The sequence below is a fragment of the Armigeres subalbatus genome, chromosome 2, assembly GCF_024139115.2.
Source record: "Armigeres subalbatus isolate Guangzhou_Male chromosome 2, GZ_Asu_2, whole genome shotgun sequence".
NCBI classification, from domain to species: Eukaryota; Metazoa; Arthropoda; class Insecta; order Diptera; family Culicidae; genus Armigeres; species Armigeres subalbatus.
The window spans coordinates 453,596,305-453,622,309 of record NC_085140.1 but is presented as its reverse complement, the minus strand read 5'-3'; the positions used below and the strand labels follow the sequence as shown (position 1 = coordinate 453,622,309).

The following is a 26,005-nucleotide window of genomic DNA, read 5'->3' as shown; positions in this document are numbered from 1 at the left end:
ATAATTTGTACCTTGAATTCAGTTATGAAAGGACTAGTAGTTTTATTTCCTTCCCGGAAATGGAAGCCCTAATCAACAGGCTATTATGCTAAATTCTCAGTAATTTGAGAAAATTTCAATGCTTAAAAAAATAATAAAAGAATATTGTGGGCACACACTTTTTAGATAATTTTTATTGATCTATCAAATAAGATCCAACTATGTCATGATAATGAATTACAATAAGTTTAAAAATGTAAATCCATTACGTCCTACTTTTGATATATTTACTCAAGAAATTTACAAATCTATTTCTCTGCTGACGTAAGACAGATATACATACCTTAATAATATCTCAATTCTTGTGGTTCCACGCAACCGCTCAGTAGCTCTGCAAGCCGCTCACTATTATTTTTATCCTGCTTTCCGCACTATTGCAACTAACAACGTTATACACCTTTTTTATGTGCGATGCTTTCCGAAGATCGAATTCTTTGCGTATATACTGTTGCTTCTGCCACTCCGATTGCCCAGCCCACACGCATAAGCCCCCAGATGAACCTGCTAATCTAATTTTTGTTCTTCGATTTTCAGCTCGTTTCTATGATGCGGTCAATCTGCTACGGCGAGCGTTTGAATTCAACACTGAATGACTTTTTCTTCTGTTTTGCCCCCACAACTGTTGCACCTGGTTTGTCTATTAGTTTCCTCCTTTATTGGATATCACCAGATAGAGTTCAGTCGATTCTATGCTAGTCACGCAATTTAAGCGGAATAAACTAGTAGACGGTTCCCATTTCACATTCTTTCACTTGCCCTCGAACTGATGCGACCAGATGATCATTTTGCACTCGAATTGGTTCGGTTCTAATCTTGGCCTAACTTTACCGCTAATTGGATGAACCAGCACGTGTCCGCCTGGGCGGCTTGAAGACAAGAGACTTCAATGCGATCTAAGCGACGAACCTTTCGGTGCGCAGGACGCTTTCTTTGCCAACACAGAACTTTTCTGACCTCGGAGCCCGAACAGATGATGATGGCAGACTCACGCTACTGCTGCTCGATCATGGTCTGGATCGAGAATGAACAGGAGAAAGGCTTTTCCGCGCGATATATTCGCGATCGCCATCGAGCGATGCTGCTTCGCGAGAGCGATTCTCAGCCGGTTTACATAGGATAGATGGGAAGTGCGACGAGCGTGCAATAGGCTGACCCAGCTTCAGCAAACGGGAATAATGGAATAGATTGAAATGTTGATTTGACATGTTAAACCATCAACATTCGTAATATATTGGAACTCGTCATGAATTTATTTCAATTTACCTAGAATTATGTTAGTGTCACATTTATTTATACTTATGCTACATACATATAGACAAGGCAAGTGAATTGAGCATGTCGCTTGAATCGAACGCGAATTGATCGTGTAAACACCTTAATTCAATTCACTTGAAAGAAAATAAAGTTGAACATGTTCAACTTTTGGCAAGTCAAATGTATTCAATTTAGTTGTTCCCTGTTGCCCTGTCAAAACGTAGCATTAGTGTCTGTCTCATTTGGAAAATTAAACTTAATAGCCTATTCAGATTGGGCTATTTATGACTTTGTTAAGTGAGAGGGTATCCAATTATTACGAGGTGTTCAGACTGCAGCAAGATAATATATCTTGACGTTTCCATGTTTGCTCATTTGCACGCTAATACAGGGTTGAATTCAAGGAGAGTTTTAAAATTTAATTTGCGAAATCAAGCATTTGTGTGGCGACAATCTGAACAAAGTTTCTACAAAAAAATATGAAAAGGATTTTCGAAGAATATTTGAAGCTCTCATTAAGGATAATGATAATTCATTAGTTGGATGCGCCGTTCTTCGGGGAATCAGACTATTCCTCAATTTATTTTAAGTATAAAAAGTATTTTGATTCTGTACTATGATCGAACGGAGATTTGATAGAAAAATTTAGTTACTTTTAGAATTCTCACAAATAAATAAAAAGGACGATTGGACCAATTTTCAAGAAATATTATCGAACTAAAATGTATTTCCACCAGTATCTCCATGTATGAAGGGCAACTCAGTAATTTTTTTTTTCAAAAATGGAAACTGAACCATTGCGTTCTACTCGACAATCAATGATACAGCTTCTAACAAAATCGAATCGTGTGAATGTGATATAATTTAAACTGGATTTTGGATGAAATAATGCATTACCAATCCATGTTTTATTTAAGGTTATTCTACTTTATATAAATATACATCCCATTCAAATCGTACAGTTGTCCCACGTGTAAAATGTTGAAATCCAAAGTATATTAAGCCATTCAAGGAGCAGAATTGAAACAATTTATATAATCATGTTTATTCATCAAATATATTCGTTTTACAACCATTCCTACGTTTTAAATTGTCTTCCGCATTGGCCCTTGAACTTTGAAAATTTATTCGATTTGTTCTATTAAATCTAGGTTTAAGTTAAATACTTCATGTTAATTCTAGAGAGCATCTGTTTTTAAACAATTTATGTTGAATAAGTGGAGAATAAATAATTATCATCATTATTTTTCATCATATAAAATGCTTTCCACAAAACCATCACAATCCGAGTTATTCTTCAGCGCTCAGAAGATTTCCATCTAACATGCATTCCCGCTGCGACAGAAAGAGAATGACTGTCAACTACGAAACGAAATGAAAACAGAGAGAATTTTCTCTCTGGCAAAGAGAGCGTGACGCTTGTCAGTTTTGTTTTGTTGAATTTCTCCCTGCATCTCAGTTAGAACGAAAGCTCTCTCGTAATAATTGTTCGTAATAAATTCTTCATGACTCTTTTTAGCGGGTATCTTTTGACAGCGCAAAATGTATGGAATATTACGTAAATAATGACATCATAAAGCGTATTTACCCTGAAACGCCAATTATTATGTCATTAATGGCGTAATCTGAATAGGCTATAGACGAATCCAAGTAAAAATAAGAAGAAGACACACGACGGTGTTAACTTTGACAGATCCTACAGCTCAGCATAGGGAGATGATTTTAAAATGCTTATAATAAATTCTAGACAAATTGTAATTAAAATCTGATTGATGTACGGTACGGAAAAAGTTCCGAATTACATATCTGGAAGCTTATCTCAATTTTTTGATTTTTTCCCAAAAACGTATCTATCATACAGTTCGGAACTTTTTCCGTATCATACATCAATCAGATTTTAATTACATCTTGTCTAGAATTTATTGAAAGCATTAAAATGATCTCCTATGCTGTAGAATCTGTCTATTTACTTGATTCGTCTATAAATGACAGAAAATTAGAAAATCGAGAAGTGACCGGGTCATAAGAATGGCTGGTGCTACACCGCAATTCCAATAAGACATCGATGCAAAATGATTCGATATCTGTCAAAAGTAATCTTGCTCTGCGAGCAGGGTTATTCGATAATTATTGAAATGTCACTTTTAAGTTTAATTTCAGTTTAATTCTACAAATGATTCAGACCCTTACCATTCCTGGACCTACCTTTATGTATTCAAACACTCAACCGATTATGCACGTACATTTCAACTGAAAATTCAGGTAGACTTTTGAAAGCTCCAATCAGATACGAATCACGTGATAAACGTACAATTTACCAATTAGAATTGCACCAGAACGTCAGGTGAAAGTTACGTGAATTTTTAATAAATTTTACTGGCGGCAGGTAAAGAAAATTATAATGTTTTGGAATATTCTTGATGTCGGCATCAGGAAAAATAGTTGGTAAACTATATAAAAGTTCAAATATCTTTTCATGTGATGTAAAAATGATATAGGGACCCCTTTGATAATTTTCTGAGAAAATCATTCGGGAATACCTTCGTAAAGTATTTTGGAGATTTCTTCAGACATTCTTTTAAAAATCTTTTCGAGAATTTCTTTAGGAATTTCTTTGGAAATTTATTGAAGAATTCTTTCGGAAATTTCTTACGGAATTCTTTTTTAATTATTATTCGGTAACTTCTTTAGAGAAGCTTTAGAAATTCCAAAAGAATTGTTCCAAAAATTGTTTTAAGATTGTGTTGGGATTTTTTTCAGAACTTCTCACAAAAATTTACATGGTATATCACTTGGGGATTCCTTTGAGAATCCTTTTACAAGTTCCTTTAAAAATTTCCTAGGAAATGTTTTACACACACAGACTTAGCAATTCTTACATTTACTTTCAATATAATCAATTTTGTTTGTATCAATTACCGAAGGTATTGTCCGCAGCACCTTACCTTTAAGTAATCCTAAAGCTTTCCGATCAGCCCCCTTTAACGTCCACCTGTCATGGTCGTATAAAGCCACCGGTAGAATTAGAGTAGTGTACAGCGCGAATTTTGACTTCGTTTGTAGACTACGGAACGCTGGTTACGAAGTCCGTAATAAGCCCTATTGGCAGCTGTTATACGCCTTTTGCATCTCGCGGGTAACATCATTATCGCACGTCACTAATGTTCCATGATACACAAATACTTCAACCACCTCAAATTTTTCACCATCCAGCACCATTTCACTACCACCACCAGCGACCATGTACTTCGTTTTGCTGGTATTGATCTTGAGTCCAATCCTCGCTCCCTCTTAAAGGCAACAAAAGCCTCTTCCACGGCACGGCAGTCAATCCCGATAAAATCGATATCGTCCGCAAAGCCCAGGAGCATATGCGATCTTGTGATAATGGTACCGCTTTTTTGCACACCAGCTCTCTTAGAGCATCATTATCGGTCGCGAGCATTTTAATCACCCGCGCAGCGCTTTCATTTTAGTTTCGTCACTCGTTTCCGTATCGGTCACTATTTTCGGCTCTCAATTTGGTTGCTGTATTCCGTACCGGTGACGTTTGACAGTTGACAGTTCATCAAATAGCAGCGCTCTTATCGCGCTACCAAATTTGGTCACCTGTCAGTCGCGCTACTGTTATAGCAGCGCGTTTAGTAGCGACCGGTAAAGTGTCAAGTAATGATACTGCGCTGCCAAACGGCTCAAACTCACCACCGGTAATCTTGCTCTTAATCGCTCCCTCTAGCACTATATTGAACAGTGGATTCGAAAGTGCATCACCCTGCTCCAATCCATGTAAGATAACAAATGATGTTGATATTTCATCCGCAACCCCTTTTACGTTACAAGAATCAGCCGTATCAGTTTCGCCGGAAAACCATATTCTAGCACAATTTGCCATGATTCATTCCGTTTCACTGAATTGTACCCCGCCTTGAAATCAATAAACAGATGATGTATCTGCAAGTTGTACTGCTGGAATTTATCAAGGATTTGTCTCAGGATAAACATTTGATTCGTATTTGATCGGCCCTCATGAAAACCTGCCAAATATTCGCCGACGAAGGACTCTTCAAGCGGTCTCAATCTGTTGAACTGAATACGGGACATAATTTTGTACGCCGAATTAAGGAGGGGTATTCCGTTATTCCTCGGTAATTGACGCACTCCAGTCGGTGCCTTTTCTTTAAGAGAGGGCAAATGAGACCGACCAACCAGCTAGCAGGCACTTCCTCGTCTTCCCATATTTTCAGCACAATATGATGCAGAACTTCATAAAACTGCCATGTTTGAGAAGTTCAGCCGGAAGCTGGTCTTTTCCCGCAGCCCTATTGTTTTTCAGCTCTTTAATGGCCTTTCTAACTTCATCTAGTGTATTCGACTCCACAGCTTGTCCATCGCCGCTAATGTTATTCTGTTCGCCGATACACCGTCACTTCAACTATTCAATGAAGGAAAAAGTTGATGCGCATTCTCGCTTACGCCAGCAAAATCAAATGGGGAAATGTTTCGAACGAAATGCATTCGTTCGAAAGTTTTGTTCGTCCATAAACAAGGTGATAGTGCTTAAAAATGATAACAAAAACTAAACTAAACATAATAATAATAATAAACAAATTAATGTATCACCCCAGTTATATACTCCGAGTATTTATCTTTCACTTGCGTCCCAAATCCAGGCATATGAGGTGCTGTAAGATCTCCAAATTGTCTTGAAATTTGAATCAAATGGTCTAATGAATCAACCAAGGCTTCTATGAAGTCCCCAGCCGCGGCATCAACCCAATTATGTCCTCTGAATATTTGTCTTTCACTTGCGTCGCAGTGTCAGGCAATTAAGATGTTGTAAGATCTCCAAATTTTCCCGGTATGCGTAAAATGGTCTATCGAATCAACCATGGCTTCCATGCCCTAGCAACACAGTTCAAGTTGATTTGGTTGAAATAACTTATATATGACCAAATTTGGTCATATATGAGTATCATAAACTGATTTACAACATGTGTGTTGCTTGGGTGATGTCCCCAGACGCGGTTTCAACCCAGTTATGTCCTCCGAGTATTCATATTTTACTTGCGTCTCAAATCCAGGCAATTGAGATGTTGTAAGATCTCCAAATTGTCCTGGAGTTTGAGTGAAATGGTCTACCGAATCAACCAAGGCTCCCATGATGTCCCTTGCCACGGTATTAACCCAATTATGTCCCTCCTTTATTTATTTTTCACTTGCGTCTCAAATCCAGGCATTTGAGATGTTGTAAGATCTCCAAATTGTCCTGGAGTTTGAGTAAAATGGTCTATCGAATCAACCAAGGCTTCCATGAAGTTTCTAGCTTGTCTTCATTTGCGTCTCAAATCCAGGCAAATGAGATGTTGTAAAATCTCCTAAATGTCCTGGAGTTTGTATCAAATAGTCTAGCAAATCAACCAAGGCTTCCATGCTGTTTCCAGCAGTGGTATCAACCCAATAATGTTCTCCGAGTCTTTAAGTTTCACTTTCTTCACAAATCCAGGCATATGAGATGTTGAAAGATATCCAAATTGTCCTGGAGTTTGAAACAAATGGCCTACCGAATCAACGAATGCTTCCATGAAGTCCACAGCCGCAATTTCAACCCAATTATTTCCTCCGGATATTTGTCTTTCGCGTGCGTCACAAATCCAGACATATCAGATGTTGGAAGATCTCCAAATTATTTTGGAGTTTAAATCAAATGGTCTAAAGAATCAACCATGGCTTCCATGAAGTCCCTAGCCACGGTATCTACTCATTTGCGTCCCCCGAGTATTTGTCTTTCTCGTGCGTCACAAATCCAGGCATATGAGATGTTGTAAAATCTTCAAATTGTCCTGGAGTTTGAATCAAATGGCCTACCGAATCAACCAAGGCTGCCATGATGTCTTCAGCCACGATATCAACGCAATTTAGTGGACATAATTGTTTTTAAATTACTTACCAAACGAACCACGACTGCAAATCAACCCTGCCTTGAAATAATTCTCCAGCAGATGTTTTTATCCAATACTCCGAACCCATGCACATGTTTGGTACATAAAAATGCGATGTTATTAGTCCTCCAAATCGCCCTGGATGTGGATCAAGAAGTCTGTCAACCAAATATACCTCGCCTGGAACTATCCCAAAACAACACGCTTTACGATGCCTCTCTGAAATGTTTTCGATGTCCTCATTTTCTCGATTCAAAGAGAAAAAACCGAAATAAACTAGATAGTAAGTGATCCTTCCTTTCTTGCGTTTAACCAAGACACCAACCTTTTTGGATTGTTTCACCATTCTCTTCATAATTTTTGAAAGCAATGACCGTCGACTAGAGTGTGCAAATTACAGAGGGATCACCCTTCTGAACTCGGCGTACACAATTCTGTCGCGTATTCTGTTTAACAGACTGATACCGCTAGAAGAGTCCTTCGTCAGCAAATACCAGGCAGGTTTTCGTGAGGGTCGATCAACGACGGATCAGATGTTTAGCCTGCGGATGATCATTGATGAATTCCCGGAGTACAACTTGCAGACTTACCAAAGTTCTTGTTGGTGTATCGGGTAACCACCCCTCCCCCCTATTTTTTGGCGATAATAGACATCAATGTGCTTGCTTATACGTTCCATTCTAGTGTCTTCATTCGTTTACCTCGAGATGTGCCCGAAATTCGACTTCGACTGACAAAGTGATGTTCTTAAAATTGAGGGTTTTAGAGTAAAGTTTCATTAAGACAAACATACACTGTCGGATGATTATTATAATAATAATAAGCAATAAACATCATAAATAAAGTACAACATCTCATATGGGGTCGTTTAACAATGATGTCACAGGTTTTAGGGGGGAGGGGGTCTAAGATATTGTGACAGTACATGTACTAGGTATACAAAAAAGCGTGACAGAGGGGGGGAGAGGGGGTCCAAAAATTCCAAAAAGTAGTGGACGTTAAATTTGAATCGCCCCTATGCCTGGATTTGAAATTCAAGTAGAAGACAAATACTCGGAGGTCATAATTGGGTTGGTAGCGCGGCTGGAGACATAATGAAAGCTTTGGGTGATTCGATAGTCTATTTGATTCAAACTCAAGGACAATTTGGAGATCTTACAACATCTCAATTGCCTGAAACTGTGACGCAAGTGAAAGACAAATATTCAGAGGACATGATTGGGTTAATGCCGCGGCTGGGGACTTCATGGAAGCCTTGGTTGATTTGTTAGACCATTTGATTCAAACTTCAAGACAATTTGGAGATTTTACAACATCCCATATGCCTGGATTTGAGACGTAATTTAAAGACAAATACCCGGAGTGCATGATTGGGGTGATACCGCGGCAGAGGACATCATGGAAGCCTTGGTTGATTCGATAGACCATTTTACTCAAACTCCAGGACAATTTGGAGATCTTACAACAACTCAAATACCTGAATTTGGAACGCAAATGAAAGATAAATACTCGGGGGACATAATTGAGCTGATACCGCGGCTGGGGGTTTCATGAAAGCATTGGTAGATTCAATAGACCATTTTACTCATACTCCAGAACCATTTGGAGATCTTACAATATCGTCTATGCCTGGATTTGAGACGTAGGTGAAAGACAATTACTCGGAGGACATAATTGGGTTTATACTGCCACTGAGGACATCAAGGAAGCCTTGGTTGATTCGGTAGACCATTTTGCTCAAACTCCAGGACAATTTGGAGATCTTACAACATCTCAAATGCCTGGATTTGAGATGCAAGTGAAAGACAAATTCTCGGAGGACATGATAGGGTTTATACTACGGCAGAGGACATCATGGAAGCCTTAGTTAATTAGATAGACCATTTTACTCAAACTCCAGGTCAATTTGGAGATCTTACAACATCTCAAATGTCTGGATTTGAGACGCAAGAGAAAGATAAATACTCGGAGGACATAAATGGGTTGATACCGTGGCTGGGGGCATCATGAATGCCTTGGTTGATTCGATAGACCATTTTATTCAAACTTCAGGACAATTTGGAGATCTTACAACATCTCAAATGCCTGGATTTGAGACGCAAGTGAAAGACAAATACTCGGTACCCGTAATGCTGGGTAGACACCTTTACGTGGTGTGTTACGGGGTAAGATCTACCACGGTTACATTGCCAGCTACAGGCAAATCCTGACCCAACGAATACCTTCCTCATTATCCAACTCCGCGGTACTTATGAGGGTGTCGCTAAGTCGGTGGCCTTTCGTTAAGTAAGTACTACATCAACACTTCCTTCCTCTCCCTAGTTACGGTGAAGATGGGCGTGGCCAGGAGTAGTAATCCTCATGCTTTTGTTATTTTTGTTTAAGACTGGAATCAAGGACCACTCCCCTTCTTGATTTCATTCTAGATAAGGATCTCAAAAGTAAAACATGAGTATCACTAGTGTCCAATCTACGAATTACACCGTAACAATGCTAATGCTAATGCTAGTGAAAGACAAATACTCGGAGGACATTATTCGGTTGATACTGCGACTGGGGGCATGATGGAAGCCTTGGTTGATTCGGTAGACCATTTGATTCAAATTCCAGTACAGTTCGGAGATCCTAGAACATCATAATTTATTATCACACATGTTTCGTATATCGTTTACATTCATTTTAACAAGTGCACAATAGACAACATGCTTGAAAACATTTTCTGGAGCTTCATACATACTGTAGTATAAAGTGGTTCCTAAAGGCACCGAATTATCATCGTATGCATAGTAGGGATGCTCAAAATGTGTTCTTATGTTCCAGGTCTGTCTTTTATGTGTTATTTTATCATTTCCATCATCACTATATGAATAGATATCATTTTTGGTAATAAAATATAAGTATATCTCCAAAATAGCATTTTTCTAAATCCGTTGCTTTACTCCCACAGCTCTAGTGAAAAACTGAACACCCCTAGATACAATATTTGGCAATGTCCAGAAACTAGAAGAGATGGCTGAAAGGTTGGTGAAAAAACTGAGAAAATCGGTTGAAAAACCACTGAGATATAGCCATTTGAAAATTTAGTTACAACGATTTTCTGAACGAATGAATCCTACACACTAATTTTATTTCGCTTCCAAGGAAAATTTAAACAAATTTTGCTGGTTTTTTTTGCTGTTCATCCAGCAATTAATCCAGCAAAATAAATTACTGTTCAACCAACAAAATTGGTTTTCATGCAAATGACAGTTCAATTGCTGATGTTCAGCAATTGAAAAATCATGTTGCTGGTTAATCAGCAAAAGATAAACGTTCATTTATAGCTGTATTTTCAGCAAATTACCAGGATTACAAAAGCGCAGAATCAAAAGAAAACATTTTTAAAAATTTGGTGGTTCTTGGCATTGCAAATAAATTAAGTATTTTATTACTATATGATTTTTCTTTCTGTATACATATGCATGTTTTTATTTCAAATATTTAATCACTCAGTATTTTTTTTCACCAAGCATTTTGCAGCAAAGAAGCTTCTTATAAGTATACTGGCTGGTCCACATCTTACAATATTATTCCGCCTGAAATAAAAAAAAATGGTTTATTCATGCCAATCATAACCATTCCCTGTACCTAGATGAAAACTATTAAAATTAAACATACTCACCAAGCAATCCCTAAATTAAAATATTGCACTGAACCGACGATTGATTACCCCATATAGGTACTTAACAATTTCCTTACTTGGCTTGAAAATGAACAACACGAGGAAATGAAAATTGTACAACTCATAGAGATCGAGTGACATTTCCAATTGACATTTTGATAAGTTTTCTGGTTTTCAGCAAACAATAGGTCTTGTTGAAACAAATGCTGAAATTCAGCAAACAAATAAAACAAATGCTGTAATACAGCAAACCATTACTTTGCTGGTATGGTTCCAGCAAATCGTTTTGCTGGATGGCTGGAAGAAAATTTGGTGTGAGCCTGATTCCCGCCATGATTTGACGTCTGTTTGTTTTCAGATTGAACACTCACACACAAATATTATATACGGAAAATCAAACTTTTTTGAGTTTATTGAGTGTAAGAAAAAGATGACTGTGAGAAAAAAATCTCGCAAAACTCTTATAAGCTCTGTCTCATTTCCCGAATCAAATTTAATTTTACTTAAAACTGACAGTTCGAAAATTTGAAAATCACCCGTCCATAATAATGGCTGCGTGCTACCCAGCAATTCCAATAAGACATCGATCAAGAATGATTCGATATCTGTCAAAAGTAATCCTGCTCATCCAGCAGGGTTATTCGATAATTATTGAACTGTCACTTTTAAGTTTAATTTGAGTTTAATTATCCAATTGAGACAGAGCCTAAAGTGTGTTTTTTTTTTTTTTTTTGTGTCTTTATTAAGGAGACTTTTAGCCCGAGGCTGGCTCGTCTCCGGAAAGAGTCTAAAGTGCAAAAAGCGCAATAATTAGGTATTTTTGTTGGACGTAACACAAGACGACCAGCAGGGGCAGCAGGGACTATGTCCAAGGGCTTGACGATCCCTCCCCAGGCCATCTGCGAGTTGTGGCGCCTGCCTAGGATGTGGTGGGGTTTGACAGTGGGCCCTGTTAAACCTCTATAAAAAGCTGCATGAATCCGCAAGTAGGCTCCGCCAAAGCGACCGTGTGCCGCTCAAAGCGCACAAGCCCAAGTCCTGGTGTTAGGTGGGACGCTAAACAGCCCTCACACGACGGCCCTCCGACGAGACAGGAGGTTTGCGCAGGCCCAAGAAGCCGCCTTTAAAAACAACTATTACGAACGACATAGAAGATAATACGACTCGATACAATCGGCAACGACCTAGGCGACGAATAAAGGATCACGATTGGAAGCTTGGAACATGCAACTGCAAGTCGCTAGGCTTCGCAGGTTGCGACAGGATAATCTACGGTGAATTACATCCCCGCAACTTCGATGTCGTAGCGCTGCAGGAAATCTGCTGGACAGGACAGAAAGTGTGGAAAAGCGGGCATCGAGCGGCTACCTTCTACCAAAGCTGTGGCTCCACCAACGAGCTGGGAACCGGCTTCATAGTGCTGAGAAAGATGCGCCAACGCGTGATTGGGTGGCAGCCAATCAACGCAAGGATGTGCAAGCTGAGGATAAAAGGCCGTTTCTTCAACTATAGCATCATCAACGTGCACTGCCCACATGAAGGGAGATCCGACGACGAAAAAGAAGCATTCTATGCGCAGCTGGAGCAGACATACGATGGATGCCCACTGCGGGACGTCAAAATCGTCATCGGTGACATGAACGCTCAGGTATAGGAAGGGAGGAAATGTATAGACCGGTCATCGGACCGGATAGTCTGCATACCGTATCGAACGACAACGGCCAACGATGCATAAACTTTGCAGCCTCCCGCGGAATGGTAGTCCGAAGCACTTTCTTCCTCCGTAAGAATAACCACAAGGCCACATGGAAATCACCTAATCAAGTAACGGAAAACCAAATCGACCACGTTCTAATCGAAGGTAAATTCTTCTCCGACATCACGAACGTACGCACTTACCGCAGTGCGAATATTGAATCCGACCACTACCTTGTTGCAGTATGTTTGCGCTCAAAACTCTCGACGGTGATCATCACGCGTCGGAGGTGTGCGCCGCGGCTAAACATTGGGCGGCTACAAGACGGTAGACTAGTCCAAGACTACGCGCAGCAACTGGAAGTGGCACTCCCAACGGAAGAACAGCTAGGCGCAGCATCTCTTGAAGATGGCTGGAGAGATATTCGATCCGCCATTAGAAGCACCGCAACCGCTGCACTAGGCACGGTGGCTCCGGATCAGAGAAACGACTGGTATGATGGCGAATGTGAGCAGTTAGTTGAGGAGAAGAATGCAGCATGGGCGAGATTGCTGCAACACCGCACGAGGGCGAACGAGGCACGGTACAAACGGGCGCGGAACAGACAAAACTCGATTTTCCGGAGGAAAAAGCGCCAGCAGGAAGATCGAGACCGTGAAGAGACGGAGGAACTGTACCGCGCTAATAACGCACGAAATTTCTATGAGAAGTTGAACCGTTCACGTAAGGGCCACGTGCCACAGCCCGATATGTGAAAGGACATAAACGGGAACCTTCTTACAAACGAGCGTGAGGTGATCCAAAGGTGGCGGCTGCACCTGAATGGCGATATGGCAGACAACGGTGGCGGTATGGTAATGAACCAAGGAGCACGCGCGCAGGACATGCGACTTCCGGCTCCGAATCTCCAGGAAATCCAGGAGGTGATCGGCCGGCTGAAAAACAACAAAACCCCTAAGGTTGACCAACTAGCAGGAGAGCTGTTTAAACACGGTGGTGAGGCACTGGCTAGAGCGCTGCACTGGGTGATTACCAAGGTTTGGGAGGATGAGGTTCTGCCGCAGGAGTGGATGGAAGGTGTCGTGTGTCCCATCTACAAAAAGGGCGATAAGCTGGATTGTAGCAACTACCGCGCAATCACATTGCTGAACGCCGCATACAAGGTACTATCCCAAATTTTATGCCGCCAAATTACACCAATTGTAAGAGAGTTCGTGGGGCAGTACCAGGCGGGATTTATGGGTTAACGCTCTACCACAGATCAAATGTTCGCCGTACGTCAGGTATTGCAGAAAGGCCGCGAATACAATGTGCCCATACATCATTTATTTATCGACTTCAAAACCGCATATGATACAATCGATCGGGACCAGCTATGGCAGCTAATGCACGAAAACGGATTTCCGGATAAACTGATACGGTTGATCAAAGCGACGATGGATCGGGTGATGTGCGTAGTTCGAGTTTCAGGGGCATTCTCGAGTCCCTTCGAAACGCGTAGAGGGTTACGGCAAGGTGATGGTCTTTCGTGTCTGCTATTCAACATCGCTTTGGAGGGAGTAATACGAAGGGCAGGGATTGATACGAGTGGTACGATTTTCACGAAGTGCGTTCAGTTATTTGGTTTCGCCGACGACATTGATATCATGGCACGTAACTTTGAGGGGATGGAGGAAGCCTACATCAGACTGAAAAGCGAAGCTAAACGGATTGGACTAGTCATCAACACGTCGAAGACGAAGTACATGATAGGAAGAGGCTCAAGAGAGGTCAATGTAAGCCGAGTGTCGAGTGTCTATCGGTGGTGACGAAATCGAGGTGGTTGAAGAATTCGTGTACTTGGGATCACTGGTGACCGCCGATAACGATACCAGCAGAGAAATTCGGAGGCGCATAATGGCTGGAGTGCTGCACAATGGGGTCCTGTCCAACCCTATCCGGGTCGTAGCTGGTGTGAGGCAAGGATGTATCCTATCACCGTTACTGTTCCTCATCGTAATCGATGAGATTCTGGTAGGTGCGATTGACCGTGAACCAAACCGCGGGCTTTTATGGCAGCCTATAACCATGGAGCATCTAAACGACTTCGAATTGGCTGATGACGTTGCACTCCTCGCGCAACGGCGCTCTGATATGCAGAGTAAGCTCAACGACCTTGCCGAGCGCTCCTCTTCGGCAGGTTTAGTCATCAACGTCAACAAAACCAAATCGTTGGATGTAAACACGGCGACTCCTTCCAGTTTCACAGTAGCCGGGCAACCAGTGGAGAATGTTGAAAGCTTCCAATATCTTGGTAGCCAAATGGCGTCGGACGGCGGTACCAAGATCGACATAGGCGCACGGATCAAGAAAGCAAGGGCTGCCTTTGCGAGTTTAAGAAATATCTGGAAAAATAGGCAGATAAGTGAACGCACCAAAATACGAATTTTCAACTCTAACGTGAAATCTGTGCTTTTATACGCTAGCGAAACATGGTGTGTATCAGTGGAGAACACTCAACGGCTGCAGGTGTTCATTAACAGATGCCTGCGGTATATAATTCGGGCCTGGTGGCCTCACAACTGGATCTCAAACAATGAGCTCCATCGTCATTGTCACCAGAGGCCGATAGCAACAGAAATTCAGGATCGGAAGTGGGGCTGGGTCGGCCACACTCTACGTAGGGGCGGAAACGAAATCTGTAAACAAGCATTAGACTGGAACCCAGCGGGACATCGCAGCAGAGGCAGACCCAGAGGCTCATGGCGGCGAAGCCTCAATAAAGAAATAAAAGAAGTCGACCGAAATCTAACCTGGCAACAGGTTAAAGCGATAGCCGGGCAACGCTCAGGATGGAGATCTTTCAAGTCGGCCCTTTGCACCACCGGAGGTGTACAGGATCCGTAAATAAAAAAAAAATAATGGCTGGAAATCGTACGTACTTTGGACTCCGTAAGACGGATCGAATAGAGTTCGCCGCCGTACCAAACTGACTATCTACAAAACGCTTATAAGACCGGTAGTTCTCTACGGACACGAGACCTAGACGTTGCTCGTGGAGGACCAACGCGCACTGGGAGTTTTTGAAAGGAAAGTGTTGCGTACCATCTATGGTGGGGTGCAGATGTCGGACGGTACGTGGAGGAGTCGAATGAACCACGAGTTGCATCAGCTGTTGGGAGAACCATCCATCGTTCACACCGCGAAAATCAGTTCTCGACAACGATCCGACGGGAACAAGAAGGCGAGGTGCACAGCGGGCAAGGTGGATCGATCAGGTGGAGGACGATTTGCGGACCCTCCGCAGACTGCGTGGTTGGCGAAGTGCAGCCATGGACCGAGCTGAATGGAGAAGACTTTTATGTGCAGCACAGACCACTCCGGCCTTAGTCTGATAATAAATAAAAAACACAACACGAAGCCCCCCTCCCCCCTCAAACCTTGGACGTAATTTTTGAACGACCCCCACAGGAAAATTCAGCAAAATTTTGCTAATTCCAGCGAAATAAACTTTAGTGTTATACACATTTTTCTATCCGCCTGACTATAGGCCTTTTCACGAGACGTTTAAAAACAGCTGATTTTATCGTCAAGTGAGGGGCGATTCAAATATAACGTCCACTACTTTTTGGGATTTTTGGACCCCCTCCCACCCTCTGTCACGCTTTTTTGTATACCTAGTACATGTACTGTCACAATATCTTAGATCCCCTCCCCCCCTAAAACCTGTGACATCATTGTTGAACGTCCCCTGACAGTAACTGTTCTGTGGTAGCTTCGGGCTTGCAGGCCTGTTCAGCGGTTGTAAAGAAGTGCAGTCTCAGCAGTGTCACATGAAAAGGCCTATAGGTCATTGCGCGCGGCAAACCTAACCTCACTACAGTCAACTTTCGCTCGTTGGGCTAAACTCGTAGCCCATCTAGTGAAAGACTTTCGTTAGTTGGGCTGAGATTTCAGCTGTCAAATCAGCTAATACAATAGAAATTCAGAGCTGCCAACTGCGAAAAAGAAAAAAAAACTGCCGTTGATGTCATAATTTGACGTCCACCCTGTTTTAAGTGGGCTACAGCCCAACTAACGGGCGCCCAACTAAATCGTAGCTCATCTAAAGATAGCCCAACGAGTGAAATTTGACTGTATTTTGAAAGGTTTCGGACTTAGAATTTTTTTGATCCAAATTAAAGCTGCATATTTCACGATGTTGAAGACATTCCGTACATTCCGCATTCAAATATTGGTCGATAAGCTTAAGTAATTAATATGGGGGACGCACTTGTCGCACTGTACTGTTTGACACTAGCTGGAGGAAAGCCCACTGGCGTTCCTGGGTGAGGGGAAGCGAAAAAAGGCCTTGTCGACAGCTCGGTCGACAGTGAGTTTTCCTCCAGCTAGTGTCGAACAGTACAGCGACCGATTGATTTTTGCACACCGACAAGCCGCCATTACCGAGCGTGGAAAGCTGGATACAATGGAGTATATACAGTGATCGTTCGCTAATTGGGTCACGACCTCGCCCCAACTAGCGAATGCCGTTCGCTAATTGGGGCGTTTTGACAAGCGTCAATGTTGTTTACTTTTTGCATTGAATAAAGGAAAATTTTACGCGCCAGAAAATATCGATCCCGCCAAACACGGAAACAAAACGTCAACGCGTTTTTGACATCACATTCTGACGTTTGGCTGCTTTTTAATTGGGTTATGCCCCAATTAGCGAACCCCCAACTAGAAAAAAAAAACAATTAGCGAACGTTCACTGTATATAGTAAAATTAGGCTTTCTGCGAGCGTATACGCACACGCACATTTCAATCACACTTTTACTCAGTTTGTTTGCAACCACGAGCAGCTGTCACGGCAAAATCAAATGAGATTGTTTGTAACCACGAACCGTGCGTTCGTGTTGGTGAGAAATGTCGGCAAGACCCTACACGGTTAGATGACTTTACCCATTAATGGGTACTATGTTATTGTTGATATTATTCCCACCGTGAAAAATTCACCCATTTTCTCGAAAAAGCGCCACTACTACCACTACCACTAATGGGTGAATTTTTCATGGTGGGAATAATATCAACAATAACATAGTACCCATTAATGGGTAAAGTCATCTAACCGTGTAATGCTCGCGAAAAAATAGGCCTTTTCACGTGGCATTTAAAAACAGCTGATTTTATCGTCAATTGACAGTTCTTCTATGAAAGTGACAGCTTCGGGGTTGCGGGCCTGTTCAGCGGTTGTAAACAAGTGCAATCACGGCTGTTGCCGATACCCCTCGTTGCGGCGAAATATAAGTGAGCCAACTGTCCGTTCAAAAGATATTTTAGTTACTAGATAAAGATTGTCGCTGTCGTCGCTGTCCGGAACATCTTTTGCTGGCGAGGATAGGGGAGCTAAATGTCAAAGAAGGAAAATCCATACGATTTGACAGGTATGTACCACACATGTTTCGGACAGCAGAACAAAGGGAACAGTAGCGACAATCTTTATCTAGTAACTAAAATATCTTTTGTCCGTTCCGTCACACTGAAAGTCATCTTGACGTGACAATGACAGAGGAAAGAACAACTGAGTTCATGAGTAAGCAGATTATGAATATAATAAGAAACTTGAACAGTCAGCAGATTTGAAGAAAAGATTGTATTGTAAGATAATGAATTTGAGTTTATTTGGCAAATACTATTTACTTGAATATGTTTTGTATTCCATAGTTATAATTCAGCAGTTAAATCACCGATTGTCCTCTAACGTAGTTTGGGGAGAGACAAGTTTGATTGATCGGTATGTTGAGCCTGTAAATAGATATCCACCTTGTTTAGCTAACCTAAATCCATTGTAAACTTACCTGTAGTAATCCACCGTGCGCTTCCTAGTTAGAACAACGACCTTGAACTGAAATACCGATAACACTGAATTTGTAAGTAGTTAACTATGCACCCTAAAATCGATCTGAAATAATTAAATATACATTGTAGCTTTGTAGCTGCACAGTACGGCAACTAAAAGAGACGGTGTTCGTTTTTCTACTCACGGGAACAAACTACAAAGAAATTCATCCTAAGTTGGGTGTTTTTTCTGTTGTCCGTCGGTTTGGTTCGGTGTTGGGACACCTGGGAAGGCGCTAAACGGATCTATTGCTGAAGACGGCTATTATCTATCCCGAAGCAGAAGTGCCGCGAGGAACGAAGTCCGTCAGCCAGGATTAGAAGTGCAGCTAAGTGCAGTATATTTAGTCTGTATTTATCATCCTTATTTCATTGATCGCCTTTGTTGGCCTTTGTTGTTCCCGCGGCATAATTAATCAGTCACGGATAGGATAGTCATAGATACGTCAGAAAAGGGTTAGAACGTTTAGTCCCATCTGTTCCGCGATGTCGCAAAAAAAAGTTATTACTAAATCTTCGGAAAGTGGTGTAAATCACTGTAAAAGTGCGATCAAAGTGACAATGTGGACGACATGGTATGTTGTGATACTTGTGAGACATGGGAACATTTTCAGTGCGCTGGTGTTACGGATTCTATCGCTGATCCAGATCGAAGCTGGAAGTGCCGCGGTTGTTCGACGAGTTGGAAAGATTCCTCCAAGTCTATTGTATCCTTTCACGACTCATCCGTTAGTAAGAGTAGCCGGATTTCGCAGCGTTTACAGCTCAGTCTCCAATTATTGGAAGAACAACAAAGGTTAAAGCAAAAGCGTACAGAAGAAGAATTAAAGATGCGACAGTTGGAGGAAGAAGCCAAATTAAAGGCCATGGATGACGAGCAGGAGTTCTTGAGACGCAAATACGAATTGCTAATGCAGATCAGCGACGAGCAGAGTGCATCAGATAGAAGAAGCGGTGTAAGCGTGAGAAGCAAGCGGGAGCAACTGGAGAAGTGGCTTAATAAGGGATCCATAGGTGACGGAGCCGATCAGTCGAAGCCATCATCGTCGGGATATACCCTGCCATTACCAGCAGTTAGCACGATGGCCTCTGCAACGATGCCTCCAACTACCGTAGCAGTGGAGACAAGGAATGTAAACACTCGCGATGCCCTGAATCAAGGAATGTTATGTGGAGACCCGACTATTCCTGTACATGGTGGAAGCGTCACAGCCCTGGCGCAGTCATATGAACTACTAGCAGCTACAACTGTCCCTGGAGGGTCGGCAAGTTGCCCACCCACAATTTCTTTTGCATCTGTGATAGTAGTAGCTACAACTGGAGCTTTCACAACTTCATCAGTAACCACAGCACCGACAGTAAGCCGTCCAGCACGTTCAACGATTCATCAGTCAAAAAAGGCCCAAGTACCACAATCTACCGTTTCTATTGCCGCACCCGTCTATTCATATCCTCAAATGGGTGTCACGTCGTTGAGTGCAAGTGGGGTGAATCCATTGAATTCGTACGCTTTGAACAACGCACGTGTTATTTCACAGCAGTACCCAGTATCGACAATGAATAATTCATGTTCGCGATTGCCGTGTTTCCCTCCACCGATGCCGATCGTCAATCGGACGGTTACTTCAAGTGTCAATGTGGTCCAGTATCCTGAAGCAGCATTCCAACCGGTCCAATATCCAGAAGTTGAACCAATAAGTCAAACCTTCCAGTATCCTGTTACTGCGGCATTCAGCGCTCCTATAAACCGATCTAGCATCCCCAGTAATCTAACACCAGAGCAGAATCCACAAGCATCGGATATGCTAAACCCTGCGGGAGTAAGATGCACACGAAATATTCCTACGATTCATTCGCCTGGACCCACTAACGCTCAATTGGCGGCACGGCAAGTAATGCCGCGTGAGCTGCCAAGATTTAGTGGCGATCCCCAGGAGTGGCCGATATTCTATAGTTCCTTTAAAAACACAACGGAAGTATGTGGATACACCGATGCTGAAAATCTCGCTAGATTGCAAAGAAGTTTAGGAGGTTCAGCTCTTGAAGCAGTTCGAAGCCGCCTTCTTCTTCCAGCTTCCGTCCCTTTCGTGATGGATACGTTGCACAAGTTGTACGGAAGACCGGAGATATTGATAAACACCCTTTTGAAGAAGGTTAGAAACGTTCCTCCACCAAAACCAGATAACCTTAATATGATTGTCGCTTATGGTCTGTCGATATAAAATCTCGTGGATCATATTATTCTTGCTGATCAACAACCGCATTTAGCAAACCCAATGTTGTTGCAAGAGTTGATAGATAAGTTGCCCACTTCGTTAAAAATGCAGTGGGGTAGCTTCAAACAACAGTTCGCGAGCGTCAACCTGGCAACGTTCAATAGCTTCATGTCAGGATTAGTGAACCTTGCATCGGAGCTTAGCATCGACGTAGATTCGACGCAGAATCATCCGAAGCCGCACAGAGAAGAGAAGCTGAAGCCTAAAGAGAAACTATTCACCCACGTGAACGAGTCATCAAGCGTTACGAAGAAGGATGATGGAATCGGGGAATCTTCATCGAGAGCGTGTTCTTATTGTGATAAGGATAGTCATCAAATCCTGAACTGTGGCGGTTTCAAGGCATTGGATATAGGTGCACGATGGAAGGCAGTGAGGCAGAAAAATCTTTGCCGATTGTGTTTGGTTCCTCATCGTAAATAGCCTTGTCGATCGAAAAAGGAATGTGGCGCAGAAGGTTGTCGTATAAGACACCACACGCTTCTACATAGTAGTCGAAGCGAAAGCGCGGTGTCCACGAAACTCAATGAAACAGTCCATCAACATCACCATGGAACTAAATCCTATTCTCTCTTCCGTTACCTTCCGGTTACCTTATTCGGAAACGGGAAGAGGATTAACACCTTTGTATTCCTGGATGACGGGTCATCGTCAACGTTACTCGAAGAAGGAATTGCAGCCCAACTAGGAATTGAAGGTGAACAGGACAGTCTTTGGCTAAGTTGGACTAGCAAGATGGGTCGCCAGGAGAAGAACTCACGGCGGATTAGTGTGAAAATTACGGGTGCTGGGAAACAGGAAAAGTATATTCTGAATGACGTGCGAACAGTGCAAGAGCTAGGACTTCCATCTCAAACACTAAATTACGAAGAATTAGCGAAGTCGTTCCCACACCTCCAGGGACTTCCCGTGGTTAGCTACACTAACGCTAAACCTGGCATGATCATTGGTATTGAACATGTCAGGATGCTTACTGCCAGAAGACACGAGAAGGCGGCAATAGCGACCCAGTAGCCGCCAAAACAAGATTGGGATGGTGTGTGTACGGGAAAAATTCTACCAGTGAAAATTCAATGGAGCAGCTTCATATTCACGCCGTCGAGAGTATCAGTAACACCGAGTTACACAATTCCATGCGAAAATTCTTTGCGGTTGAGGATGCTGTGATTTCGAAACAGATAGAATCTGAGGATGATAAGCGAGCACGCGGCATTTTAGAAGCAACTACTGTGCGCAAGGGGAATCGTATGGAGACAGGTTTACTATGGCGCAAAGACAACGTGTACTTTCCGGACAGTCACCAAATGGCGTTAAACAGACTGAAAGGATTAGAGAAAAGGTTAGGGAAAGATCCAGCACTCCGTAAGAAAGTTAATGAACTCATCGAAAGCTTCGAGCATAAAGAGTACGTTCGTAAAATCACGCCACAAGAGCTGGAAAGCTCGAACCGTCATCAAAGATGGTATCTACCAATAGGAGTTGTGACAAATCCCAAAAAACCGAACAAAATTCGAATGGTGTGGGACGCTGCAGCGAAGGTGAACGGAGTTTCCTTCAACGACATGCTTCTAAAAGGTCCGGATCTACTCGTACCGCTAGTGGATGTTCTGATACGGTTCAGGGAAGGCAAAATAGCAGTATGCTCCGACATTCGTGAAATGTTTTTACGGATTTTAATTCGAGATGCTGATAAGATGTCACAGTGCTTCCTGTGGCGCAATAGTCCGGAAGATAAAGTACAGGTATACGTTATCAATGTCGCCATGTTCGGAGCGACTAGCTCTCCATGTACAGCGCAATATGCGAAGAACAAAAATGCTCTAGATTTTGTGGAGCAATACCCCAGGGCAGTGCAGGCGATAGTCAAAAACCACTATGTGGACGACTTCCTTGACAGCGTCAATTCGGTGGAGGATGCCGTCCAACTGGTCAAGCAAGTCCAGCATATCCATGCAGCCGGTGGGTTTGAATTCGGAAAGATTCTGTCCAACTCTCCCGAGGTACTCGACTGCCTTGGAGAGACCAATCCTTCATCCAGTAAGTCGTTAACGGTGGATAAAGAAGTAGTTCATGAACGAGTATTAGGAGTTGTATGGGTTCCTTCAGCAGATCACTTCACATTTGATCAAGCAGAACCTCAAGCTGACTTCAAGGGATATTACGGAGCTCCAACCAAAAGACAAGTCCTCCGAACCATAATGAAGTTATACGATCCCTTGGGATTCATCGCACATTTCGTTGTGCATGGAAAGATCCTCATGCAGGAAATTTGGCGATCGGGGACGAACTGGGACGAGCCCATTGCAGAACACATTCAAGAGCTGTGGAATATTGCGAGAAGATAGAAAAATTCGAACGAGGGTCCGACGGTCGACCGTCGGAAAGTGGTTCCGCAAACGTCAAATCACTTTATGCACGGAAAATAATGTTGGTTGATTTTTTCGGTGTGAATGTTGATTATTGAAATCATAGAAAATATGTAACTTTAAACGAGTGTTACTTGCCGCTATATATTTTAAATAAGTTTTATGGCACTTTCAAGGTATTTCGGAACGTATTTATGCGCTTTTGATACATTTTAGACGTCTCGAATATTCTTGATTTAAAGGAATATCAACACTTTTCGCACAGTGCATATCATTTGAAGTTACCGACACTCAGTCTTCTTCTTCTTCTTTGCTCCGCAAAATTAGAAGTTTTCTCTGTTCTTGCAATAGCTGTACGAGTGTATTGGCGAAGTTCAAGTTCCTCGCAGTTTTTTCGGCGATTTTCAACCACAGAAAGTAGATGAAATTGAAATCCATGTCTTCACGGATGTAAGCGTAGCGGCCTGTGCATGCGTGGTTTGTTTGAGGATGTTCCATCAAAGGAAGAGCTGGTGTTCACTCGTTGCTGCAAAAACAAAGGTAGCACCACTTCGGACTCTTTCAATCCCTCGTTTGGAACTCCAGGCAGCCATGATGGGATCTCGTCTGCTGCAAAGCATCTGTGCAGCATGTACTGTCAACATCAAGCAGCGGTTCTTGTGGACCGACTCAGCGACAGTTTTGGCGTGGCTTCGGTCCGACAGCCGACGGTATCACCAATTTGTCTCGTTTCGCGTTGGCGAAATTCTGTCGCTTACTAGCGTAACGGAGTGGCACTATGTACCATCGAAACTGAACGTAGCTGACGACGCCACCAAGTGGAATTCGGGTCCGTCTTTCGATCCGAATAGTAGATGGTTCCAAGGACCATTGTTTTTAAGAAAGCCACAGGAGGATTGGCCGAAGGAATTGGTAGATAAATGTAGGGAAGTCGAAGCCGCGAGCGAAGAAGTTAATTTCGTAGCAGTACATCGAGTAATAGAGGAAGTAATCGACGTGGAACGTTTTTCAAGTTGGCACCGTATGCTTCGAACGATGGTCTACGTGCACCGAGCAGTGGACATCTGGAAACACATCCGGGAGAAGAACAAACGCTGTTCCGAAATAAACCGGAATGAATTTGTGAGGGCCGAAATAGCATTGTGGCGGCAAGCACAGTGGAAAGAGTACGAGGAGGAGATCAACGAGCTTAAAAAGGGTTGCAGTGTTCCAAAAAGAAGTTCGCTGTATTCCTTGTCGCCAGTCCTAGATGAACAAGGAGTGATTCGAATGGAGAGTAGGATTGGCGCAGCACCACACGTCTCTTTTGCAGCAAAGTATCCAGTAATACTTCCCAGAGAAAGCCGTATAACATATCTTCTTGTACAGTCCTTTCATCGTCGGTTCCTACACGCAAATAGCGAAACAGTTTGCAACGAACTACGTCAACAGTTTTACACAAAAAAAAATAGTTGGTAAAAGTCAAAGAAACGTTAGTAAAGTTGAGAAAATTCATTAGTGATTTTCAGTAGAAAGTATACGACTGTTAAATCTACAAGCGCAAGAATGTCACATCGGTAAGAATTGTCACAGGAGTTGACTTTTGGAAATGACATTTTCCTCTCAAAACTAAATGTGTATTTTACTTTCGAATTAACAGTTTAGCTTTCAAAATAACAAGTTATGCGCGCTTTCAATTTGAGTCTAGTATGTCAGTAGTAGCATGTCATTTTACGTATTCAAAATAAATATTCCGTTTCGTTTCATTTATTATTTTTATTCAAAAAAACTATATTTATATACAATAAGAAAAAACAATTTAAAAATAATTATACATATAAAATATATAAAAATCCATCCCAAACGTGAACAACGAAACCGATCGCAAACCTTCGCACTCCCAACATGAACACACTGAATCCATCACCTTCTCGATGAACTCCGGATCCCTCACCATTGGCAGCCGTTTCACGACCTCCTCCCCATCCTCCCGGCTCTGAATCACGGTCATATCCAACCCGTACATCAAAGCAATTCCAGCGCAATGTACTCGTTCAAATCGTACATATCGGATATAATCACACTCTCGTCCACCAGGTCCTTTGACAGAATAGTGTGCCCAAACTCAGGCAACGTTATTCCGTTCGTAATCCCGACTCGGATTGCCTCCTGGCTTTTGGCATTCTTCGGTGGATTTTGCAGCAGGGTGATGAGATTCTGCTTTATGCTTTCGCAGCAGCGCATCCAGACTGGCCACATTTTGTTCCTGCTGTTGCCCAGTGCTACTGCCGGACGCCGAAAGGAACGACTCGATACTATTGAAGAGGTGCTTGAACGGGGTCCACATATCGTCCGGAGTGGCTGAAATGGAATGCAAATAACAATGGACTGTTACAAACATAATAACCCATTATGTATCAAAATTTCATCGCGAAAATTCTGGCAAAATAACACAACAATCTACAAACCTTTACTCAATAAATCACTGAATAAATTACGGTTCCGTAAACAGTCGTTTGGCAGTTTGCTCTTCACTTTTCAGCAAAATACGACCGATGTTATCGTTGGAGATCTCTGAGCACTTGAACTGGAAAACGTTGAAAAATTGGCGCCGAATCGAATGACATTCAACATTTTTCATCCTTGTTGAGTATTTTTGTTGTTGTTGTTGTTTGACAGAAAGAATAAATTCGATTATTTTACTAATTTTGTTTTGATTGTTTTCACTGTGAAAACAACAATTTTACACTGGGATAAAAACATTCAAATCAAACATTTTGCATTCAATTCAAATATTATAGCACTAAAAAATACCAAGATTCCCTTACTCTTAAAATAAAATGTAGAAAATGTAGAAATCCCAACTTTTTTTTGCTCTGTGTACATACCTAAGCTTCGAGTTTTGATACGAAAAGTTAGCCGAGAATGTCAGCAT

General features: G+C 42.2%; 2 protein-coding genes and 1 long non-coding RNA gene across 5 annotated transcripts in view; 1 reads left to right on the top strand and 2 right to left on the bottom strand.

The window, feature by feature from the left end:
- Nucleotides 1-1,076, bottom strand: part of LOC134218233 (early growth response protein 1) — a 37,773-nt gene extending 36,697 nt beyond the window's left edge. For both annotated transcript variants that reach the window (XM_062697158.1, XM_062697157.1), the window contains exon 1: nucleotides 323-1,076. The gene's annotated coding sequence lies outside the window, so the exon portion shown is untranslated. The remainder of the gene's footprint in view (nucleotides 1-322) is intronic.
- A 20,384-nt stretch (nucleotides 1,077-21,460) lies between these two features.
- On the top strand, nucleotides 21,461-24,491 carry LOC134210471 (uncharacterized). Its single transcript, XM_062686519.1, has 4 exons — nucleotides 21,461-21,637; nucleotides 21,691-23,058; nucleotides 23,677-24,367; nucleotides 24,460-24,491. Exons 1-4 carry the CDS (start codon nucleotides 21,461-21,463, stop codon nucleotides 24,489-24,491), a joined length of 2,268 nt encoding a protein of 755 aa, XP_062542503.1.
- Nucleotides 24,492-24,826: 335 nt separating this feature from the next.
- On the bottom strand, nucleotides 24,827-25,930 carry LOC134213797 (uncharacterized). Of its 2 annotated transcripts, XR_009979532.1 has the most exons (3): nucleotides 25,899-25,930; nucleotides 25,539-25,712; nucleotides 24,827-25,431 (listed from the first exon to the last, which is right to left on the bottom strand). It is a non-coding gene; the product is annotated as an uncharacterized LOC134213797 (long non-coding RNA). The 2 variants fall into 2 exon arrangements; XR_009979531.1 differs by lacking the exon at nucleotides 25,899-25,930 and having other exon boundaries at nucleotides 25,539-25,888.
- Between the last annotated feature and the right edge of the window lie 75 nt (nucleotides 25,931-26,005).

Bases quoted from the DNA above. Each gene is read 5' to 3' on its own strand.
- LOC134210471 (XM_062686519.1), top strand. From the start codon at position 21,461: ATGGGTCGCCAGGAGAAGAACTCACGGCGGATTAGTGTGAAAATTACG. The intron at 23,059-23,676 runs GCGAGAAGATAG...TTGGAACTCCAG, and splicing joins TTCAAGAGCTGTGGAATATT to GCAGCCATGATGGGATCTCG. The intron at 24,368-24,459 runs GTAGGATTGGCG...CTTCTTGTACAG, and splicing joins AGGAGTGATTCGAATGGAGA to TCCTTTCATCGTCGGTTCCT.